The sequence below is a fragment of the Rutidosis leptorrhynchoides genome, chromosome 1, assembly GCF_046630445.1.
Source record: "Rutidosis leptorrhynchoides isolate AG116_Rl617_1_P2 chromosome 1, CSIRO_AGI_Rlap_v1, whole genome shotgun sequence".
In the NCBI taxonomy this organism is placed as follows: domain Eukaryota; kingdom Viridiplantae; phylum Streptophyta; class Magnoliopsida; order Asterales; family Asteraceae; genus Rutidosis; species Rutidosis leptorrhynchoides.
In genome coordinates this window covers 545854429-545878884 of record NC_092333.1, presented here as the reverse complement: position 1 = coordinate 545878884, position 24456 = coordinate 545854429, and the positions used below count along the sequence as shown (strand labels likewise).

General features: G+C 38.4%; 1 protein-coding gene across 1 annotated transcript; it reads left to right on the top strand.

The window, feature by feature from the left end:
- Positions 1-15024: 15024 nt before the first annotated feature.
- LOC139879070 (inositol oxygenase 2-like) lies at positions 15025-17810 on the top strand. The gene is made up of 10 exons (XM_071865405.1): positions 15025-15177; positions 15335-15470; positions 15563-15644; positions 15729-15933; positions 16499-16611; positions 16701-16823; positions 17009-17078; positions 17205-17283; positions 17393-17474; positions 17558-17810. The coding sequence occupies exons 1-10, from the start codon at positions 15147-15149 to the stop codon at positions 17582-17584; spliced, it is 948 nt and encodes a 315-aa protein (XP_071721506.1). The 5' UTR covers positions 15025-15146; the 3' UTR covers positions 17585-17810.
- The last annotated feature ends 6646 nt before the right edge of the window (positions 17811-24456 follow it).

Genomic DNA, 24456 nt, shown 5'->3' with positions numbered 1-24456 from the left:
GGCATAACCCTTCTTGCCGTCGGAAGTGAAAGATTTCTTGGCAAAGTTGTTGTTGCTTGATTGGGAGGGTTCCCACTTTCTTTTGTTGCCGCCCGATTTATCCTCGGCCTTAGGTGCCGGAATTACGATTTCGTCAACCGTTTCAATTAGTTGGCGAGCCATGTTCATAGCGGCTTGATGAGTAGTGGGTTTGGATGACATCACCCCTTGTTTGATGCTTTTTGGAAGACCGAGCATGTAGAGCTCAATCCTTTGAGATTCGGGGTTAACAAGATTAGGACACATCAAGGATAGTTCGGCGAAGCGTTGATTATAAGCTTTAAGATCGTTTCCGACCGCTTTCAAAGCTCTTAGTTCTTCCTCAAGCTTTCGGGTTTCTTCGCGCAGAAAATATTCAACAATCATCTTTTCCTTTAGATCGGCCCAAGAGAGGGCATGAGCTTCATCGGTACCCACCGATTGAACATAGGTGTTCCACCATGTTAGAGCAATTCCGGTGTAGCGACCCGACCAAATCATGTTTGACGGCGCCGTCTACTTAGGTCCCGTTACGTGGTCATAAGTCTTTAAGACAAAGTTTGACCAAAATATGTCGCCTTCATTTCAAAATAAAGATTGTTCCCAAGTTTACAAGAATTGTTCAACCAATAGTTAAGTTACAACGTTATAATACGAATGAAATCTAGGCGACACGGTTTAAAGTAAAGTCAAAAGACGCTCCATGAAATGCACATATACTCGACATCCAATGCAAGTATCAAATAATGAGCGGAAGCATGTATCATGTATCGTTCAAGGACCTGAGAAAAACATAGAAATCTGTCAACGAAAACGTTGGTGAAATCATAGGTTTAAGTAAGTAAGTACAAGTGAACCACAAGATTTGCATCAATGAAATAATAGTAATACATTCCAAAAGTTTGTTTCACGAGCACCCAATTATCAATGCTTAACGTTTCCTTCCATTGAACCCCATCACTTAGTGCTAGAACATACACTGTTTCTCGAAAATATATTTCATTCGTAAACGGTAGCGAACCGTTTGAATGAGGGTTGTCAACCCATATGGCCATATAACATAAGTTCTCGCTTACACCCGGCAAGTGTAACTAATGATAATCGAATTGAGGATTTTTGTTCTAAACTCGTATGTAGAATGTTTGTTTTCCCGTTCTTGTGTTCACTTAGTTCAAAAGAATCGTTTATGTTTTCTCATCCCAATATAAGTTCAAAAAGAGTAAAAGTGGGACTATGATCTCACCTTGAGTGCACGAGTAGTAAAGTACTTCGACAAGTAAACGTGTGCAAAGAACAATGCTAGTCTTGACCTAAACAAATAGGTCGTATCAATAACGGTAAACACGATAGGTCAAAGATGTTCAATTAGTCCTATGGCTCGTTACGACTCGATTATTTAGCATGTGAAATCAAATTGTCAATTTTCATGCAAGATACAAGTATATAAACAAGTTAGGAAGGTTGCAAAATCATTTGGTTAAGTTTGACAAAAAGTCAAACTTTGGTCGGTCAAAGTCAACGAAAAAGTCAACACGTTCGGGTCGTGTCCCGAACTATTTTTCTGAGGTTTTTAATCATGTATGAACATGCTAGGATAGGTTACATGTGAATCGGAGGTGCGTAGCATAGCAAACATTATTCGAAAATTGACCAAGTTGGACAGACCCAAACGGCGCGCCGCGCGGGTATATGGCGCGCCGCGCGGGTACCTGTGCAGAGAATTCTGGCAGTTTTTAAGTTTTATGCACGAACCTAACTTCAAACAATCACCATTTATGATCCGCAAACAATCAAGACAAGTATCTTATACCGTTGGGAAGGTAATTTGACGAGGAAAACAACTAAACACATTTCATCAATCAATCTACCTATTACAACAACCAAAACCGCATCTAATGCTTAACATTAACCGCATACAAGTTCATAAATGCAATTCAATGATTCGGGCAACCAATCTACATGAATGATATGCCGTTTCGAAGGTAATCAAGCATACAATCCAACTAAACACTTACCAATAATAATCCATGGCATTCAATGCATCAAAAGTCCATTTCAAATTCATCAAACCCTAACCCAAATTCACCAAAATCACTAATCAAGTTCATGAAGTTTTCTAAGGCAACCTACACATCAAATTGAAGCTAGTGATGCTAGTAACACAATTAAAACATCAACTTTTAACATCTAACAACATATGATCATCCAAAATTCAAGAACAACACACCAAAATTCAAGTTCATGCTAGTTACACTAAAACAACGAGATCGAGCATACAAATTACATACACGACATCACAATGAGCCATAGACACTAACTAACACCATTTCAAGTCAAAAACACGAATTTAGAGAAATCTAGAGTTTTAGAAATGTTACCCAAACGAGATGAAGTTGGTACCAAAATGAAGAGGATGAAGAGAGGATCACGAATATGTAATTTATTTTGTTGTAAGCCTCCTAGATCGGATTTAGATGATGATTGAATGAATTTGGTTTTGGGTGTGTGTTCTTGCTAGAGAGAAAGAGAGAGAGATGGAGGTGGAAATGAATGGGTGAAAGGGGTTGACCCTTTGACCTAGTCAAGGGTTTGATCCCTTGTCAAGTTTAGTCCCTCAACTTTCGTTCGGGTGCGGGAATTACCTAAACGAGATAATTTAAAACGCGTATCAACGGGAGATGTTATAAACATATAACGGACTTTATATTAGTATAACGGAAAAGTAAATGGAAAAAGGCGGGATGTTACATTACCTACTCCTTAAAAGAAATTTCGTCCCGAAATTTAAGTAGGCGTAGTAGTCGTTGTTTCTTCCTCGAGATCTTGCGTTTCCGAATTCACGAATAGATGAGGATACTTCCTTTGCATTTGATCTTGTCTTTCCCAAGTAAACTCGGGTCCTCTTTTGGCATTCCAACGAACCTTGACAATCGGGATTCGGCTTTGTTTCAATGTCTTGACGGAGGTGTCCACAATTTCAACCGGTTCCTCCACAAAATGAAGTTTGTCATCAATAGCAAGTTCTTCGAGAGGGATGACGATATCGGGTTCGGCAAGACACTTTTTCAAGTTAGATACATGGAAGGTAGGATGAACGGAATTCAATTGAGGCGGAAGATCTAAACGATAAGCAACGGTTCCAATACGCTCCAAGATTTCGAAAGGACCAATATACCGCGGATTTAGCTTCCCGCGTTTCCCAAAACGGATTACACCCTTCCAAGGTGCGACTTTTAACATTACTCGGTCACCGACTTGAAATTCAAGATCGTTGCGTCGTTTGTCGGTATAGCTCTTTTGACGACTTCGGGCCGTCCTAAGCCTATCTCGGATTTGAACGATTTTCTCGGTGGTTTCGTGAATGAGTTCGGGTCCGGTGATTTGCACGTCGCCTACCTCGGCTCAACAAAGAGGTGAACGACATTTGCGGCCATATAGCGCTTCAAAAGGTGCGGCTTTAATACTCGCGTGATAACTATTGTTGTAAGAGAACTCGGCGAGAGGTAAGTGCTTGTCCCAAGCTTTTCCGAAATCAACCACGCAAGCTCGTAACATGTCCTCTAAGGTTTGAATTGTACGTTCGCTTTGTCCATCGGTTTGAGGATGATATGCGGTGCTCATGTCTAAACGCGTTCCCAACGCTTCTTGCAATGTACGCCAAAATCTAGAAACGAAACGGCCATCTCGGTCGGAGATAATCGATAAAGGTACACCGTGTCGGGCTACGATCTCCTTAATGTAAAGTTGTGCAAGTTTCTCCATTTTGTCCGTTTCTTTCATGGCCAGGAAGTGTGCGGATTTGGTGAGACGGTCAACAATAACCCAAATGGTATCATAACCGCCCGTCGTTTTTGGTAGTTTGGTGATAAAATCCATCGTTATCCTTTCCCACTTCCATTGCGGGATCTCGGGTTGTCGAAGTAGTCCGGACGGTCTTTGGTGTTCGGCTTTGACTTTGGAACATGTCAAACACTTGGAAACATAAGTAGCTACGTCCCTTTTGATGTTCGGCCACCAATATAGCTGTTTAAGGTCGTGGTACATCTTATTGGCACCGGGGTGAATCGAGTATCGTGACTTATGGGCTTCATCTAAAATAAGGCTTCGTAGGTCCCCATAACTAGGCACCCAAATCCTTCCGGCGAAATATCGGAGTCCGGTTTCTTTAACTTCGAATCGAGAGGTGAGGACGTTCAAGTGTTCGAGAGAGATGTTTTCATCCTTGAGAGCCTCATCTTGGGCTACCCGAATTTGGCTATTAAGGTTGGTGTGAATGGTGATGTTTAAAGCTCGGACACGGAGAGGCACCGCTCTTTCTTTTCGACTTAAGGCATCGGCTACTACATTTGCCTTCCCGGGATGGTAACGAAGCTCGCAATCGTAATCGTTTAAGGTTTCAATCCACCTTCGTTGTCTCATGTTTAGTTGCTTTTGATCGAAAATGTGTTGAAGGCTTTTGTGATCGGTGAAGATAGTACTCTTGGTTCCATAAAGATAGTGTCTCCACATTTTAAGTGCAAAGACAACGGCTCCGAGTTCGAGATCATGTGTCGTATAGTTTCGTTCATGAATTTTGAGTTGTCGAGAAGCATAAGCAATGACTTTCGTTCGTTGCATCAATACACACCCAAAACCATGTTTTGAGGCATCGCAATATACAACAAAGTCATCATTGCCTTCGGGAAGTGACAAGATAGGAGCGGTGGTTAGCTTCGTTTTCAAGATTTGGAATGCGGATTCATGTTCGGTCGCCCAAATGAATTTCTTTCCCTTGTGAGTCAATGCGGTCAGAGGACGTGCAACCAAAGAGAAATTTTCGATGAATCTACGATAGTACCCGGCGAGACCCAAAAATTGACGAATGTGAGTAGGAGTAGTAGGAGTCTCCCATTTACTAATGGCTTCGATCTTTGTGGGATCGACTTTAATGCCTTGATCACTTACAACATGACCAAGAAATTGAACTTCCTTCAACCAAAATTCACACTTGGAGAATTTGGCATAAAGTCGTTCTTGTCTCAAGAGTTCAAGCACAAGTCGGAGATGTTGTTCGTGCTCTTCTTCATTTTTAGAATAAATCAATATATCATCGATGAACACAATAACGAATTTATCGAGATACGGTTTGCACACGCGGTTCATAAGATCCATGAACACCGCCGGTGCGTTAGTGAGACCAAATGGCATGACAAGGAATTCATAACTACCATAACGAGTTCGGAAAGCGGTTTTGGAGACATCTTCCCCCTTAACCCTTAATTGATGATAACCCGAGCGGAGATCGATTTTCGAATATACACAAGACCCTTGTAGTTGATCAAAGAGGTCATCGATGCGAGGAAGAGGATATCGGTTCTTAACCGTCAATTTATTTAGTTCACGATAATCAATGCACATTCGTAGGGATCCGTCTTTCTTTTTAACAAACAAAATCGGAGCGCCCCAAGGTGAATGGCTAGGTTGGATAAAACCACGATCAAGTAGTTCTTGGATTTGACTTTGCAATTCTTGCATTTCGGATGGGGCGAGTCTATATGGTGCACGTGCTACGGGTGCGGCTCCCGGAATAAGATCGATTTGGAATTCAACCGGTCGATGAGGTGGAAGACCCGGCAATTCGTCGGGAAATACATCGGAAAAGTCACTAACAATTGGCACATCATCGATATGCTTCTCATCGGACTCGACTTTCTTAACGTGGGCGAGGATCGCAAAACAACCCTTACGGAGTAGTTTTCTAACTTTAAGGCACGAAACGAGATTGAGTCTGGTGCAACTCTTATCGCCATAAACAATCAAAGGTTCACCATTCTCGATAGGAATTCGGATTGCGCTAAGATCACAAAGAATGTGAGATTTCGTTTTGACTAACCAATTCATACCGATTATTACATCAAAGCTTCCTAGTTCCATGGGTATCAAGTCAATTTCAAATTCCTTACCCAAAATGTTTAACGCACACCCCCGGTAATATGTGTCGGCACTTAATAGTTTCCCGTTAGCCACTTCAATGGTATAAGGGGTATCTAATGGAAGAGGTGGAGTGCTAAAAGAATGAGTCAAAGTCTTGGATACAAAGCATTTATCAGCACCCGAATCGAATAAGCAAGAGACATAAGAATTGTTGAGAAGAAACGTACCCGTGACTAGTTCAGTGTCATCCCGGGCTTCCTCGGTGTTGATGTTGAAAGCTCGGCCGCGCGTATTGGGGTTATCTTTCTTCTTTGGGCATGCATTTCTATAATGACCCGTTTGGCCACATTCGTAACAAGTGCCCGTCTTTGGTGCATTGGGCCACTTTCGAGCGACGGGAGTGGCACTTTTACAATCGTTGGCCTTATGACCAATTCCTTGGCACCGATGGCAAATTAGCTTACTACATTCGCCAAAGTGATGTTTGTTGCATTTGTTGCAAAAAGGTAGATTCCCGGCATAACCCTTCTTGCCGTCGAAAGTGAAAGATTTCTTGGCAAAGTTGTTGTTGCTTGATTGGGAGGGTTCCCACTTTCTTTTGTTGCCGCCCGATTTATCCTCGACCTTAGGTGCCGGAACTACGATTTCGTCAACCGTTTCAATTAGTTGGCGAGCCATGTTCATAGCGGCTTGATGAGTAGTGGGTTTGGATGACATCACCCCTTGTTTGATGCTTTTTGGAAGACCGAGCATGTAGAGCTCAATCCTTTGAGATTCGGGGTTAACAAGATTAGGACACATCAAGGATAGTTCGGCGAAGCGTTGATTATAAGCTTTAAGATCGTTTCCGACCGCTTTCAAAGCTCTTAATTCTTCCTCAAGCTTTCGGGTTTCTTCGCGCGGAAAATATTCAACAATCATCTTTTCCTTTAGATCGGCCCAAGAGAGGGCATGAGCCTCATCGGTACCCACCGATTGAACATAGGTGTTCCACCATGTTAGAGCAATTCCGGAGAAAGTGTGAGTGGAGTATTTGACCTTGTCTTGGTCCCGACAACCGCTTATGCTAAAGACGGCTTCCGTTTGCTCAAACCATCGGGTGAGCACGACCGGTCCCCCGGTTCCATCAAAAGTGTGAGGTTTGCACCCCATGAAAGCTTTATAGGAGCATCCCTCGTTTGAGTTTCCGGCTCCATTGTTGTTGTTGTTGTTGTTGTGGTTGTTATTATTATTGTTGTTGGATGAGTGACCGGCCATGGCCGCATCTACGGCGGTGGCTATCATCCGTTCGAGAGCTTGTTCGGGAGTTTCATTGCGGCGTACACGACGAGGAGCCATTGTTCCTTCAAGACACAAGAATATCATTGATTAGTATTCTCAATAATACTAACCGTGATATAGAATAAAGATAAAGAGAAGTTTTTCCTCGACTCGCCTTAAATTCTTTATGTCATAATGTCGGAACGTTCATATGAGTCACCGTAATATAATCCCGGAAATTATATTACCCTGATTCATATGTGCATTCGACATCATTTCATATAGTCAAGGTGGCGTGTCAATCAAATTAAACAACGTGAGATTAAGATGAACTAAGAGTAGATATGAGTAGAAGCGTTCGAGTATAAATGCACAAGTAGTCAAGTAATTCCTACTTCAAGTCTATATGCCGGTTGTAGTCTAGACTCACCAATGTACCCTATGACTCGGGGTCGACACCAATGAACTCTAAATCCCTACAACCAACGCTCTGATACCATCTGTAGCGACCCGACCAAATCATGTTTGACGGCGCCGTCTACTTAGGTCCCGTTACGTGGTCATAAGTCTTTAAGACAAAGTTTGACCAAAATATGTCGCCTTCATTTCAAAATAAAGATTGTTCCCAAGTTTACAAGAATTGTTCAACAAATAGTTAAGTTACAACGTTATAATACGAATGAAATCTAGGCGACACGGTTTAAAGTAAAGTCAAAAGATGCTCCATGAAATGCACATATGCTCGACATCCAATGCAAGTATCAAATAATGAGCGGAAGCATGTATCATGTATCGTTCAAGGACCTGAGAAAAACATAGAAATCTGTCAACGAAAACGTTGGTGAAATCATAGGTTTAAGTAAGTAAGTACAAGTGAACCACAAGATTTGCATCAATGAAATAATAGTAATACATTCCAAAAGTTTGTTTCACGAGCACCTAATTATCAATGCTTAACGTTTCCTTCCATTGAACCCCATCACTTAGTGCTAGAACATACACTGTTTCTCGAAAATATATTTCATTCGTAAACGGTAGCGAACCGTTTGAATGAGGTTTGTCAACCCATATGGCCATATAACATAAGTTCTCGCTTACACCCGGCAAGTGTAACTAATGATAATCGAATTGAGGATTTTTGTTCTAAGCTCGTATGTAGAATGTTTGTTTTCCCGTTCTTGTGTTCACTTAGTTCAAAAGAATCGTTTATGTTTTCTCATCCCAATATAAGTTCAAAAAGAGTAAAAGTGGGACTATGATCTCACCTTGAGTGCACGAGTAGTAAAGTACTTCGACAAGTAAACGTGTGCAAAGAACAATGCTAGTCTTGACCTAAACAAATAGGTCGTATCAATAACGGTAAACACGATAGGTCAAAGATGTTCAATTAGTCCTATGGCTCGTTACGACTCGATTATTTAGCATGTGAAATCAAATTGTCAATTTTCATGCAAGATACAAGTATATAAACAAGTTAGGAAGGTTGCAAAATCATTTGGTTAAGTTTGACAAAAAGTCAAACTTTGGTCGGTCAAAGTCAACGAAAAAGTCAACACGTTCGGGTCGTGTCCCGAACTATTTTTCTGAGGTTTTTAATCATGTATGAACATGCTAGGACAGGTTACATGTGAATCGGAGGTGCGTAGCATAGCAAACATTATTCGAAAATTGACCAAGTTGGACAGACCCAAACGGCGCGCCGCGCGGGTATATGGCGCGCCGCGCGGGTACCTGTGCAGAGAATTCTGGCAGTTTTTAAGTTTTATGCACGAACCTAACTTCAAACAATCACCATTTATGATCCGCAAACAATCAAGACAAGTATCTTATACCGTTGGGAAGGTAATTTGACGAGGAAAACAACTAAACACATTTCATCAATCAATCTACCTATTACAACAACCAAAACCGCATCTAATGCTTAACATTAACCGCATACAAGTTCATAAATGCAATTCAATGATTCGGGCAACCAATCTACATGAATGATATGCCGTTTCGAAGGTAATCAAGCATACAATCCAACTAAACACTTACCAATAATAATCCATGGCATTCAATGCATCAAAAGTCCATTTCAAATTCATCAAACCCTAACCCAAATTCACCAAAATCACTAATCAAGTTCATGAAGTTTTCTAAGGCAACCTACACATCAAATTGAAGCTAGTGATGCTAGTAACACAATTAAAACATCAACTTTTAACATCTAACAACATATGATCATCCAAAATTCAAGAACAACACACCAAAATTCAAGTTCATGCTAGTTACACTAAAACAACGAGATCGAGCATACAAATTACATACACGACATCACAATGAGCCATAGACACTAACTAACACCATTTCAAGTCAAAAACACGAATTTAGAGAAATCTAGAGTTTTAGAAATGTTACCCAAACGAGATGAAGTTGGTACCAAAATGAAGAGGATGAAGAGAGGATCACGAATATGTAATTTATTTTGTTGTAAGCCTCCTAGATCGGATTTAGATGATGATTGAATGAATTTGGTTTTGGGTGTGTGTTCTTGCTAGAGAGAAAGAGAGAGAGATGGAGGTGGAAATGAATGGGTGAAAGGGGTTGACCCTTTGACCTAGTCAAGGGTTTGATCCCTTGTCAAGTTTAGTCTCTCAACTTTCGTTCGGGTGCGGGAATTACCTAAACGAGATAATTTAAAACGCGTATCAACGGGAGATGTTATAAACATATAACGGACTTTATATTAGTATAACGGAAAAGTAAATGGAAAAAGGCGGGATGTTACATCCGGAGAAAGTGTGAGTGGAGTATTTGACCTTGTCTTGGTCCCGACAACCGCTTATGCTAAAGACGGCTTCCGTTTGCTCAAACCATCGGGTGAGCACGACCGGTCCCCCGGTTCCATCAAAAGTGTGAGGTTTGCACCCCATGAAAGCTTTATAGGAGCATCCCTCGTTTGAGTTTCCGGCTCCATTGTTGTTGTTGTTGTTGTTGTTGTTGTTGTGGTTGTTATTATTATTGTTGTTGGATGAGTGACCGGCCATGGCCGCATCTACGGCGGTAGCTATCATCCGTTCGAGAGCTTGTTCGGGAGTTTCATTGCGGCGTACACGACGAGGAGCCATTGTTCCTTCAAGACACAAGAATATCATTGATTAGTATTCTCAATAATACTAACCGTGATATAGAATAAAGATAAAGAGAAGTTTTTCCTCGACTCGCCTTAAATTCTTTATGCCATAATGTCGGAACGTTCATATGAGTCACCGTAATATAATCCCGGAAATTATATTACCCTGATTCATATGTGCATTCGACATCATTTCATATAGTCAAAGTGGCGTGTCAATCAAATTAAACAACGTGAGATTAAGATGAACTAAGAGTAGATATGAGTAGAAGCGTTCGAGTATAAATGCACAAGTAGTCAAGTAATTCCTACTTCAAGTCTATATGCCGGTTGTAGTCTAGACTCACCAATGTACCCTATGACTCGAGGTTGACACCAATGAACTCTAAATCCCTACAACCAACGCTCTGATACCATCTGTAGCGACCCGACCAAATCGTCATTGACGGCGCCGTCTACTTAGGTCCCGTTACGTGGTCATAAGTCTTTAAAAACAACGTTTGACCAAAAGATATGTCGCATTCATTTCAAATGTAAAGGTTGTTCAAGTTTACAAGAATAGTTCCGCCACAAGTTACGATACAAAGTTTTAAGTACAAATGAAACTTATGCGACACAATTTAAAAGTATCCAAAAGACGCTCCATGTATGCATATATACTCAACATCCAATGCAAGTATCAAAATAATGAGCGGAAGCATGTATCATGTATCGTTCAAGGACCTGAGAAAAACATAGAAATCTGTCAACGAAAACGTTGGTGAAATCATAGGTTTAAGTAAGTAAGTACAAGTGAACCACAAGATTTGCATCAATGAAATAATAGTAATACATTCCAAAAGTTTGTTTCACGAGCACCCAATTATCAATGCTTAACATTTCCTTCCATTGAACCCCATCACTTAGTGCTAGAACATACACTGTTTCTCGAAAATATATTTCATTCGTAAACGGTAGCGAACCGTTTGAATGAGGGTTTGTCAAACCCATATGGATCCATACAACATAAGTTCTCGCTTACACCCGGCAAGTGTAACTAATGATAATCGAATTGAGGATTTTGTTCTAAACTCGTATGTAGAATGTTTGTTTTCCTGTACTTGTGTTCACTTAGTAAAAGAAATGTTCATGTTTTCTCATCCCAAATGTAAGTTCAAAAAGAGTAAAAGTGGGACTATGATCTCACCTTGAGTGCACGTACGAAAAGTACTTCACAAAATAACGTGTGCGAAGGATAGTGCTAGTCTTGACCTAAACAAATAGGTCGTATCAATAACGGTAAACACGATAGGTCAAGGATGTTCAATTAGTCCTATGGCTCGTTACGACTCGATTATTTAGCATGTGAAATCAAATTGTCAAGTTTCATGCAAGATACTAGTATATAAACAAGTTAGGAAGGTTGCAAAATCATTTGGTTAAGTTTGACAAAAAGTCAAACTTTGGTCGGTCAAAGTCAACGAAAAAGTCAACACGTTCGGGTCGTGTCCCGAACTATTTTTCTGAGGTTTTTAATCATGTATGAGCATGTTAGGACAAGTTACATGTGAATCGGAGGTGCGTAGCATAGCAAACATTATTCGAAAATTGACCAAGTTGGACAGACCAAAATGGCGCGCCGCGCGGGTATATGGCGCGCCGCGCCATTACCTGTGCAGAGAATTCTGGCAGTTTTTAAGTTTTATGCACGAACCTAACTTCAAACAATCACCATTTATGATCCGCAAACAATCAAGACAAGTATCTTATACCGTTGGGAAGGTAATTTGACGAGGAAAACAACTAAACACATTTCATCAATCAATCTACCTATTACAACAACCAAAACCGCATCTAATGCTTAACATTAACCGCATACAAGTTCATAAATGCAATTCAATGATTCGGGCAACCAATTTACATGAATGATATGCCGTTTCGAAGGTAATCAAGCATACAATCCAACTAAACACTTACCAATAATAATCCATGGCATTCAATGCATCAAAAGTCCATTTCAAGTTCATCAAACCCTAACCCAAATTCACCAAAATCAATAATCAAGTTCATGAAGTTTTCTAAGGCAACCTACACATCAAATTGGAGCTAGTGATGCTAGTAACACAATTAAAGCATCAACTTTTAACATCTAACAACATATGATCATCCAAAATTCAAGAACAACACACCAAAATTCAAGTTCATGCTAGTTACACTAAAACAACGAGATCGAGCATATAAATCATATATTCATGTTAGACTTGAGCCATAGACACTAATTAACACTTTTATAAGTTAAAAACATCAAGAACACAAAATCTAGTGATTTTAGAAAGTTACCCAAATGAGATGAAGTTGGTACCAAAATGAAGAGGATGAAGAGAGGATCACAAATATGTAGTTTATTTTGTTGTAAGCCTCCTAGATCGAATTTAGATGATGATTGAATGAATTTGGTAAATGGGTGTGTGTTCTTGCTAGAGAGAAAGAGAGAGAGATGGAGATGATAATGAATGGGTGAAAGGGGTTTGACCCTTTGACCTAGTCAAGGGTTTGATCCCTTGTCAAGTTTAGTCCCTCAACTTTCGTTCGGGTGCGGGAATTACCTAAACGAGATAATTTAAAACGCGTATCAACGGGAGATGTTATAAACATATAACGGACTTTATATTAGTATAACGGAAAAGTAAATGGAAAAAGGCGGGATGTTACACAACCACAGTAGCATGATATGCTACTTAAACTCTATCCGGAGATAGACCCACTCACCAATTACCAGCAACTGCTCAGTTATTATTTCTGAGCTTCCTCCTTGTCCTTATAACCTGAGAACAACACAAACAAAGTTAATATACATATCCAATAAATAATATAATCATTTCATATGATTAACTAGGTCATAACACCATATATTCATAATTTTATGAGTCTACATTATGACTCCATTCAATAATGGCATACAGGTGCGTGCAAAACACGACATACACAATAAAACTCCTTTTTCGACCTAAAAACAATTTGATCTAGTTTCTTAAAAGTTCATCATTGAAAAGTACTCTTCAATACGATTCCAACGATATTTGATTCATCAAAAACGGAGTTACGGTTTGAAAGTTACGCCCGTTTCAATTTCATATAAGGTACTGTAGCAATAGTGATTTCCGAACACTGTAGCAACTCGGTACTGTAGCAACACGGTACTGTAGCAACTCGGCACTGTAGCAAATATCGGTACTGTAGCAACTCGGTACTGTATCAAAATACTGTAGCAAACACTGTAGCAACTGGTTCGAACACTTACGCTGATTTCGAACATTTTTCGCCCAAAACTCGATTTTTGAGCGTTTTTGACCAAATTCTAAGCACAAGGAAGCTACTAAACATATATGCAACTTATTTCTAACATCAATTAAGCATATCTAACATATTTCATGAAGATTCAAGCTCAAAAACCACACTTTTATTCAAGAACACAAAAAAACCCAATTTCTATGAATTAAAGCACGAATTCAAGCTAACAAACCTGGATAAATGATCACAAGGATGATATGAATCAATCCTTAAAGCCTCACAATCCAATTTAAGACTTAGATTCAATTAGGGTTTGTGAAGGGATGAAGTTTAGGTACGTTCTTATTTTTGAGAATGTTTAAGAAATGAAGATAAGAAGCAGATATTTACACATTTATGTGGGTTATAACCCATACCCCACAACACACGGGTATTTACCAGTTATCTTATCTGATAACCTTTCGTATCTCTTTAGGCGGTCCTAACGGAGACCAAATTAAATAAACCAACCTGTTCTGGGACCCTTGTCACAAACTGGTCTTAACTCCATATTCAATTAATAATAAATATATTAATAAAATAAAAGCATAATTTAAACACAATTATAAACCTAAGGGCAATTAAGTAATCTTACTTCTAACCCCGGTTTCAGTCTGTTACACCTAAACCCTAAATTTCTAAACCCTAATATCTAAACCCTATAAACCCTAATATCTAAACCCTAATATCTAAACCCCAATAGCTAAAACCTCAAAATATGCTCGAAAAACGCGATAATTGTTATATATTATTTCTTCGAGCGTTTTCCCGCCAAAATAAAAACATTTATCACAAAGTGTCTTTACTAAATGTTCATATTTTCATCTCATCTATAATGTTCGTGAACAAAGTTTTTTCAAAAAACGAAAAAAAAAAAATTGTTGCTTCCCCCCGAATGGTTACTTCCCTCTTGATCCTACAACTATATATATATATATATATATATATATATATATATATATATATATATAACATCGAACTTTAACATATAAATATAGGAAAAGAAAAATTGAGTTGTCGAGGGCAGCCAACTTCGATCGACCCTTATTAGGTCCGCAAATACATGTATATTTAGTTATTAGCAAACTTAAGTCAATTTGTGTCATGGACCATTTAAAAGATTAAAACAAATTTTATATTAAATAAACGAAACAATTACAGGATATTCAAGTATAAATTCATTAAAAATTCTAATTATCTTAGGTAATACAGATTTAAGGATAACATCTTTTTGAATTAGAGATAAAGCATTTTTTCATAGATGACATACAAGACACGCACCATCAGTGAGAATGGGTATAGATCACGTATATGTGTGTATATCGCCATATCGGTAACAGTTGAGTATAAATATAAATATTTACATTAATTTCAGATGAGGACTCAAAAGTTTTTCAAATAGCAAGTAAGGACCTCTTCTTAAACACTATAAAACACCATATTTTTTTCATGCTTCATCAAACCAATACCATACCAATTCTGTTCAATTTCTCAATCATCTATTGTTATTCAGCTCTATCTTATTATCAAAATGACTGTTTGCTTCGAGCAATCGGTACCCGGTAATTATGATTATTTCTTATATAAAAACCATGTTTAATTTAATTCAATTTAATTCTTATGCAATTTAACACTATATTATGCTTTATTTTTGGTTTATGTGTTATGATGAATAATCAACATGTTAAGTTATATAATAGAGTATTGTTTTGTACATAGATTCTCAAGTGGTGGAAAACAAGAGTAATTGTAATACAAATGAATTGGTATTAGATGGTGGATTTGTGGTTCCTAATAATGTTGCTAATGGTGGTTTTGATGCACCAGAAATCAACGCTTTTGGTCACACTTTCAGGTATTTTTTTTTCTTTTTTTCTTCTCAAATTTGAAAAAAAAAATTATTTATTGAGATGAATGAATGGAAGTTGACAAGGGGTTTATTAACAGAGATTATGATGTTGAGAGTGAAAGACAAAAGCAAGTTGAGGAATTTTATAGGATGAATCACATTCACCAAACATACGATTTTGTAAGTATGATGATTATCATATATACTTTTATTTTAGTGATATTTAACATATGATTAATAGGAACTAGGATTGGGATAATGTAGGTGAAGAAGATGAGAGAAGAGTATAAGAAATTGGATAAGTTGGAGATGAGTATTTGGGAATGTTGTGAACTATTAAACGAAGTTGTGGACGAAAGTGATCCCGATTTAGACGAACCACAAATCGAACATTTGTTGCAGACCGCTGAAGCCATTAGAAAAGACTACCCGAATGAAGATTGGCTTCACTTGACTGCCCTCATTCATGGTATATTTATATAACTATATATCTATACTTATACTATAAAGTTAAAGTTAGAGTTATAAGGTATTTCATGTTCGGGTACTTACTGAAGGCGAGTATTTTCAGTATGTTGTAACGCGACCTAGCTGAATTAATCCGTGACTGTTTAAACCTAAGACTTTTTGCAAGAATCTGAGGGCCAAGACCACTTTCTATACACATGAATACAGATATAACCATTCACTGACCACCACAAGATTTAAACCTAAGACTTTTTGCAACAATCAAAGGGCCAAGACCACACTCTATACACATGAATAAAGATATAAGTTTCCCTGTTAATGATACTCTGGAATGGGGATTAAATAATCAAATGTACGTGGTCTAACCGAGTTATCCGGCTGTTTTCGAAACCCTTTTTCCCTGAGTACCTCAACATATATCGGAGATTTTAACGTGAGGATATTAAAACTTACAACTATTATGGTATCTTGGGATGATTATAGATAAGGATATAGATGCATGGATATATAAGATAATAAACTTGTTATGATAATTTGATAATATTCAATTTTTAAATGGATTGTAGATCTTGGAAAAGTCTTATTACTTCCAAGATTTGGAGAGCTTCCACAATGGGCCGTTGTGGGTGATACACACCCTCTTGGTTGTGCATTCGACGAATCGATTGTTCACCACAAGGTATACTTTTAATCTACATGACATAATTGAGTTATCTTTCATTAAATTGTAGTAACAAACTTAAGGGCTAATGTGTTTATGGTTTGCAGTATTTTAATGAAAATCCGGATACAAACAATCCTGCTTATCAAACTAAGAATGGAGTTTATTCAGAAGGATGTGGACTGGAAAATGTGATGATTTCATGGGGTCATGATGACTACATGTACTTGGTACGTTATCTTTAATAAATTTTTATATACTAATAAAAATGGTACTTATCTTTATTTTGGATAATGTTACTTTCATAACAGGTCCCACTAGGCACACAAGAAAGTGGCTAAGGATTACTAATTATTTCTAAATATAGTAATTAAGATTAAAATTAAATTTAATATATCTACATTGGTATTTGCAGGTGGCCAAGGAAAATGGAAGTACTCTGCCTCAAGCAGGATTGTTCATCATCCGTTATCATTCGTTCTATCGTAAGCTACTAAAAATATAATTTTCTGTTACTTTAAACATAGTAGTAGTAGTTGTGGTTACATTTTGATATAAAATAATAAAATCTTACTTTTGTACTTTTGTTAATTTCTTCTGTATTGTTACAGCATTGCATAGGAGTGGGGCGTATACGCATTTGATGAACGATGAGGATGTAGAGAACTTGAAGTGGCTTCAAATATTCAAGTAAGCTACCCTGCTAACTTGTAGTAACTAAAAAATGATTAAAAAATTTCAGATTGATATTAGCATGATTATTATTCGTTTAGTGTAACGATTAAGTGTTTGATTGCAGCAAGTATGATCTTTACAGTAAAAGCAAAGTTCGCGTTGATGTAGAAAAGGTGAAGCCGTATTATCTATCATTGATTAAAAAGGTGAGTCGCTATACGATCGAAAATTGTTATAAAAAGATAACTTTTATTACTAAATGGGATTTCGGTTTTTCGCTATTTTTCAGTATTTCCCTGAAAGACTCAGATGGTGAAAATTGGTTGCGAAGGATCATGGTCTATTGAAGGAACATTGATTCAGATTAAGAGAATGTAAAGATTTTTCCAATATTGTTTGGTGATTGTACCGAAAATCAAATAAAGAACGAATGGTTCTGTTTTCACATTTTTGTGAAAATTGTAAATATGATATTATCGTTATCAATATTAAATAATTATATAAATTATATAAATATATATAAAGATTGTGTGGTGCACATACATTATATGATCTTCAACTATTTTATGAATAAAACGGAACGTGTGACAAGATATCTTGATATTACTTTGTTACCCATGATCAAAAGTTACTAATTCCAAGTAATGATTGTTATGAAACCATTTGTTTTTAGTATAAAAAAATATTAATATAAATAGGCTTAATGGGCCAAAAATCTTGGCGTCAGCATAGTTACAAGCTGTTGAGCCTAGAAGACTACAAAATGGACAATGGGTTGGGTTATATTGTTGTGACTCGTAAATATAAATATAAATCTGTAAAATTTGAATCGTATTTTTCATCCACGCTAGTAACGAGTTAGAGCTCGGGACACAAATATCATACGAACTTACTATTTGAGGTTTGTAAGGTTGTCATTTGCATATCTTTATCTTTATAATTATTATTAACTGCCAAAAAAGAAAAGAAAATAATCTTTTAATGAAACAAAATTATAATCAGTGAAGAGATATGAACTCTTTTTTTGTCTTCAAGTTGTTTATTTATTAATCGACAAAATTTAAAGGTGGTTTTTATAAACTACGTAATGATACCGCAACCCACATGCGCATTCTATACGTATGCGGGTAATCACTAGCGTGCGTACGCATGTAATTTATATGCGGTATGCGGAAGCGTTGAATGCCTTTGTTCTCGGCATGGCGGTTACTTGGACATCAAGCCTAATATCTTTTCCATAATTACAACCGAGATTCGGGGGAGTTTGTTATGGAAAGGATTATCACAATCTTGGACGGTTCTAGAATTAGGGTTTGCCTATATATACTAACCCTAATTATCATTCCAGGATCATCACACTTTACGTAGGCTTACAATACGTAATCGTTATCATCGTTCATCAAAGGTTAACAGAATCATGACTTCCGGGGAATCATCGGAACGTACTCAAACGGACAACCAGAACACGTCGTCTGGTAATCAGCCAACGCAAGCTATGACTACGGGGGCGGGATACACGCCATACCCTCCACCCGTGTCTGGTGAACCTTTCCAAAGGTATAAACCGATTTTCCCGGATGGAATTACACCGCCAAGGGCAAACTCGTCGGTCACAACTACGCGGCTAGATTTTTCTGCAGTGGATCCAAGAGTTATCTTTGCAGGCACTAGCGGCGAAACTATAGGCCTGCATGTAGTATGCTGCGGCCAGCTGCCTATTTACAGCACCACGGTATCAATCCCTCTGCAGACGCAAGGTTGTCAGCAAAGTTCGTCTTTTACACCATTGCAGCCTTGGCAGCCGCTGCGCCCAATTTCACAGTTTCTAACCCCTGCGGATGCGCAGGCATTACTTAATAGTTGGGGGTTCAGTGTCATTCCAGACGCCAATTCTCATTGGACGCCGATAACCGCAGAACAGCAAAGCACTGCACATACGGTTGGACTTATAACGGCATATCCTCAGGTCTCGCAGGCATCTGCGCCATAGGTTTCGGCACCTTTTCAGCTACCCGTATACTCTGCGCCGGCAGGCCTGCCTTCTTTTCCAACGCAGCAGCCTTGGTTATATCCGCAGATGCCGGGGCAACCTTGGCAAAATATCCAGGGACAGGCGAACCTTGCGGGGCAGTTCATGCAGGCTGCACCTCCTGACATGGTTCATTTATTTTCACAACCCGACTTTGTTCAGGACATGATGAAGCGTTTTTTCGTAGGGCTCAAAGGTGACCCTGTTAAACCACCTTTTGAGCTACCAACTACTTTTGATAAATTTCCTCCGCATATAACTGCATATCTGTTTCCATCAGCGCCAAAGATACCCCACACGCTGAGTACCTATAATGGCTTGACTGATCCAGATGATTTCTTGCAGCGGTTTGAAGGCGCAATGCGCACCCAGGGATGGGTGGATCCAGTTGCATGTCAGATATTTCCCATGACACTGCAGGGTATTGCACGCGAATGGTTCAACAAGCTACCAGCCGGTAGTATATCCGGGTTCATGGATTTGCGAACGAAGTTTCTGCTGCAGTATCAAAATCAGAGGCCGCGCAAGCGCACTCACATAGAATGTCATGATATTGTACAGAAACCCAAGAAATCTTTGGGTGAATTTCTCACGAGATATACTAATGAGTGCTTGCGCATACCAGACCTAAAGCCAGAGTAGTAGATTTCTGGGCTAATACATGGTATAAGTACGGAGCGTCATCCAACGCTGGTCAGGCGTCTGCGCCATACGGTGCCAACAACTTATGCTGAAGCACTTAATGAATGTCACGATTATATGCGGAGTGTTGAAGATAATGATATTCCAACACTAGCTCACGCAATGAGAGGAAAGACGATGATGATCGTTCGCGCGATCAAAGCAGCGGTAACAGTTCTCACGGAAGATATCCTAGTGGTGGTCTTATAAGAAGCGATAAAGGGGCGAACAAGTGGTAACTTCCGAAACAATAATCAGTGCGGCATTAATAATCAGAACTATGCGCTGCTCAAAAGCCTTTCTAAAACAACAAAAGAGATTTTGGCAACCGAACCAGTATGCGCAACCTTTGCGGTTTCAACCCCGCTGACAGAATTTGGCAACCGGGATAAAACAAAATACTGCGAGTTCCATGACAATCACGGCCATGACACCAATCGGTGTAAAAATTTAATGGAGCGAGTGCTGGAAGCGTTACGCGCAGGAAAATTAGATCATCTCAAGCCACCAAAAAAAGATAAGGGAAAGGCTGCAGAAGAAAGTTCAAAAGCCAAAACGTTCGCATGGCAAAAAGCATATAAAGCTAAAAGCGCCGATGTAACCATCAATATGGTTGACGCGAAAAGAGTCGGTCAACGAAGAAAGTGCAGTGATTACCAGGATTGGGAACTCATTCCAATTTCATTCCCTCCTGTAATGTCAATCGACACAGCTAACGAACCTGTCATCATCAAGTGTCGCATTCCTGATCACGGTATACAGATAAAACGCATGCATGTTGATACCGGCAGTGGTGTCGACATCATGTACGAACATTGCTATCATTTTTTTCCCGCAGAAGTCAAAGCGCAGTTACGCCAGCCCGATATTACGCTATCAGGATTCTCTGGGGAAAGCTCATGGCCGCTTGGCCGCATAGAGCTTGTAGTAGAACTTTCGGATGACAAGAATCCGCAGTTGGTTAGAAGCGAGTTAATTGACTTTTTTGTGGTCCGTTCGACTTCGCGCTACAATGCGCTTCTGGGGAGAAATTTCATACGGCGTTTTAACATTATACCCTCAGTAGTGCATGGCTTGATCAAGTTTCCTACCATGGGTGAAATTGCTACAATTGCGTCACATCAAGCAACCGAGTTATGTGGTTCAGTTGTGCATGTAAGCATTCCCAGCATAGGAGAACAGCTTAAAAGCAGTGCAGTCATAGCTAACCGTTTGCATCCGGACAAGCGAATCAAAATTGGCGCAGGCTTGTCAGCCGAAACTAAGGCTAAGTTGCACGGTATATTGTCCGCTAACGCAGATGTGTTCGCATGGCAGGAATCAGACATGACGGGGGTCCCGCGGGATATTGCGGAACATAGGTTGAACGTTAATCCGTCACTCACACCCGTTAGGCAGAAGAAGCGGCACATGGCCCTTGAGCGCAGTGATTGGTTATGCGCAGAAGTTTACAACCTAGTCAGAGCAAACATTTTGCGGGAAGTGCGGTACCAGACATGGGTTGCTAACCCCGTGTTGGTGAAAAAGGCTGATGGTAACTGGCTGATGTGCGTTGATTTTAAGGACATTAACAAGGCATGTCCTAAGATAACTACCCCCTCCCGGAGATTGACTGGAAGGTGGAATCATTATTAGGTTTTCGATATAAGCGTTTCCTGGATGCGTATAAGGGTTATCACCAAATCCTCATGGCTGCGGAAGATGAGGATAAAACTGCTTTTCATACGCCGCAGGGTATTTATTGTTATACTAAGATTCTTTTCGGATTAAAGAACGCTGGAGCTACCTATCAGCGCATAATTGACGCAGCCTTCAAGCACCAAATTGGGAGAAACCTTGAAGCGTATGTTGACTATTTGGTAATTAAAAGTAACACCGAAGAGGAAATGCTTGCGGATATCCTAGAAACATTTACGTCTTTACGCAGGATCAACATAAAGCTTAACCCGCTCAAATGTAGTTTTGGGGAAGAGGAAGGCAAGTTTCTAGGTCATGTGGTGACGGCGCTTGGAATCAAGGCGAATCCCAAAAAGATTGAAGCCATTGACAGTTTACCATCTCCAAAGACAAAGAAGGATGTGCAGAGTCTAACTGGGAAGCTCGCGGCAATCACGCGGTTCTTGTCAAAAGCCACGGAACGACAGTTACCGTTCTTCAATACTTTGAAGAATTGTTTAAAGAAGAAAGACTTTGTATGGACTCAGGAAGTGGAATCAGCTTTTCAAGATATGAAGAAGGTGCTTGCTGAATTACCAACACTCACTGCGCCAATAGCAGGCGAAATGCTTACGATGTACCTTGCTGCGTCCAAAGAAGCTGTCAGCTCGGTCCTTATCGCAGATCGCGGAAAGGTAAGGCATTCTATTTTATTTATACATGTGAATTATTTATTTCGTGGTCAAATAATGCTGAGGTTTTCTCAGACGCAAGTGCCGGTCTACTTTTTAAGCAAGACGCTTACATCAAGCGAAGTAAACTATTCACCAATTGAGAAGCTAGTGTATGCGCTAGTTCACATGTGATGACCCGGAAATTTCTGACCAAATTTAAACTTAATATTTGTATGATTAACATTTTCGACACGATAAGCAAAGTCTGTAAAACTGAATCTCAAAATTTTTGAACTACTTTCATATATTCACATACCTTTCGGTTATTCTTGACAATTCGCGAACAATTATATGTATATAGATACATATATATATACTATAACTTGAAAACGTAACAATGTATTAATTGTTTGATACTGTACGTTAAACTTATTGGTTTAAATATTTATTTGATTGTATATGATAAGTTGGAATATTAATTATATGAATAACTTGCGACGTATATTTAAAACGTGTTTATGAATGTTGAAAATATATATTAACTTGGTCATAAAACGATTTGTTATTATATATATATTAACAAATAGCGAGACAACGATTTATAGAAGTAAATGACCAAAACACTCGAAAGTTTAAGATACACTTTGAATGATATAGTTTATTGATAATTTAAGACTATATTTTGACAAAGGTACGAGTCACAAAACGTAAATTGCGAGTTTTCTAAGCGTACAAAAATGCGTTCGAGAAACCAGAACCGGGACATAAGTCGAGTGACAACGTACGAGTCATCAGAACAAAAATTACAAGTCAACTATGCACATGAATTTAATATAATATATAATTAATTATTTAAATTATATATATTATATATATTATAAAATATTATGTCGACAAACAAGAAGTTAAAAATTTGTGAGCTGTCCCAGGGTGCCATGCGATCGCATGGCCTTGAAGCACAAATCCCATGCGATCGCATGGGGTACTTTTTCAGAAAATGTTCTATAAATTCAAACGATTTTATTTCAATCACACACATATTTATTTATGTTACTTCCTCCGTATTTAAATTATTATTATTATTATTATTATTATTATTATTATTATTATTATTAAGATTAATATTATTATTAATCTTATTAATTATTAGTATTATTAATTATTAATTAGTAATATCCATAAAATACTACGACGAGGTTATGAGCGTGTCACTTTCAAAAATGGGTTTTTGAGCGGGATAAAGTTAAGGAAATTATGGGTTATAGCTATGGAGGTTATGGGTAATGTTCATGGGTATTATTTACATGTCAAACCTACTGTTATCATCTATGTTGTGTCTACGTACTTTTCTGCAATATTGAATCACAATATTGATACGTAAGCATTTATATTTTATCTTTTATACATTAATTGTGTATCCATGTCTAGTGCTCGAGTATATATATTTATACATGTTTGTATGCTATATTTCATCGTTAAACAGTTTATAATGAATCACGAATTAAATACATATATTACTGGTAAAAGGTATATGATATACATGTTTTCGGAAAGCTGGCGAAAAATCAATAACTTTTCATTTAGACACCGAATAGTTTCGATGAACGGATTAAAAGATATGATCAACTGAATTATGATTGACGTTAATTGAAATTGCTTTTGAATCTGCAATTAAGATTTAAACAACTTATTTACGAGATTGATAAAGTGAACTTTCAAATATTACCAACCGAGTAAATGACTCCTTATATAAGGTATGTCTCGTTTTATTGAACTCTGTCAAAATTGACTTTTTGAAACGACTTTGGATAACTTTTGTATGTCGATCTCGAGCATTAGGATTATGATACACTATGACCTGACCTAGCTTGATTGACATTTATTGACCAACATATGTTCTCTAGGTTGAGATCTACGGTTATTTGGTAATCAGAGTTTCAGTCACATTTTGGTGAACGACTTTATATGCTGCTAAGGTGAGTTTCATTTGCTCCCTTTTTAATTGCTTTTGCAATCTATATTTTTGGGCTGAGAATACATGCACTTTATTTTAAACGCAATGGATACAAGTACATACTAAATTCTACACCGAGTTTGAACCGAAAATCCCTTAGCTTTGGTAACTAGTAACTGCCGGTTATAAGAACT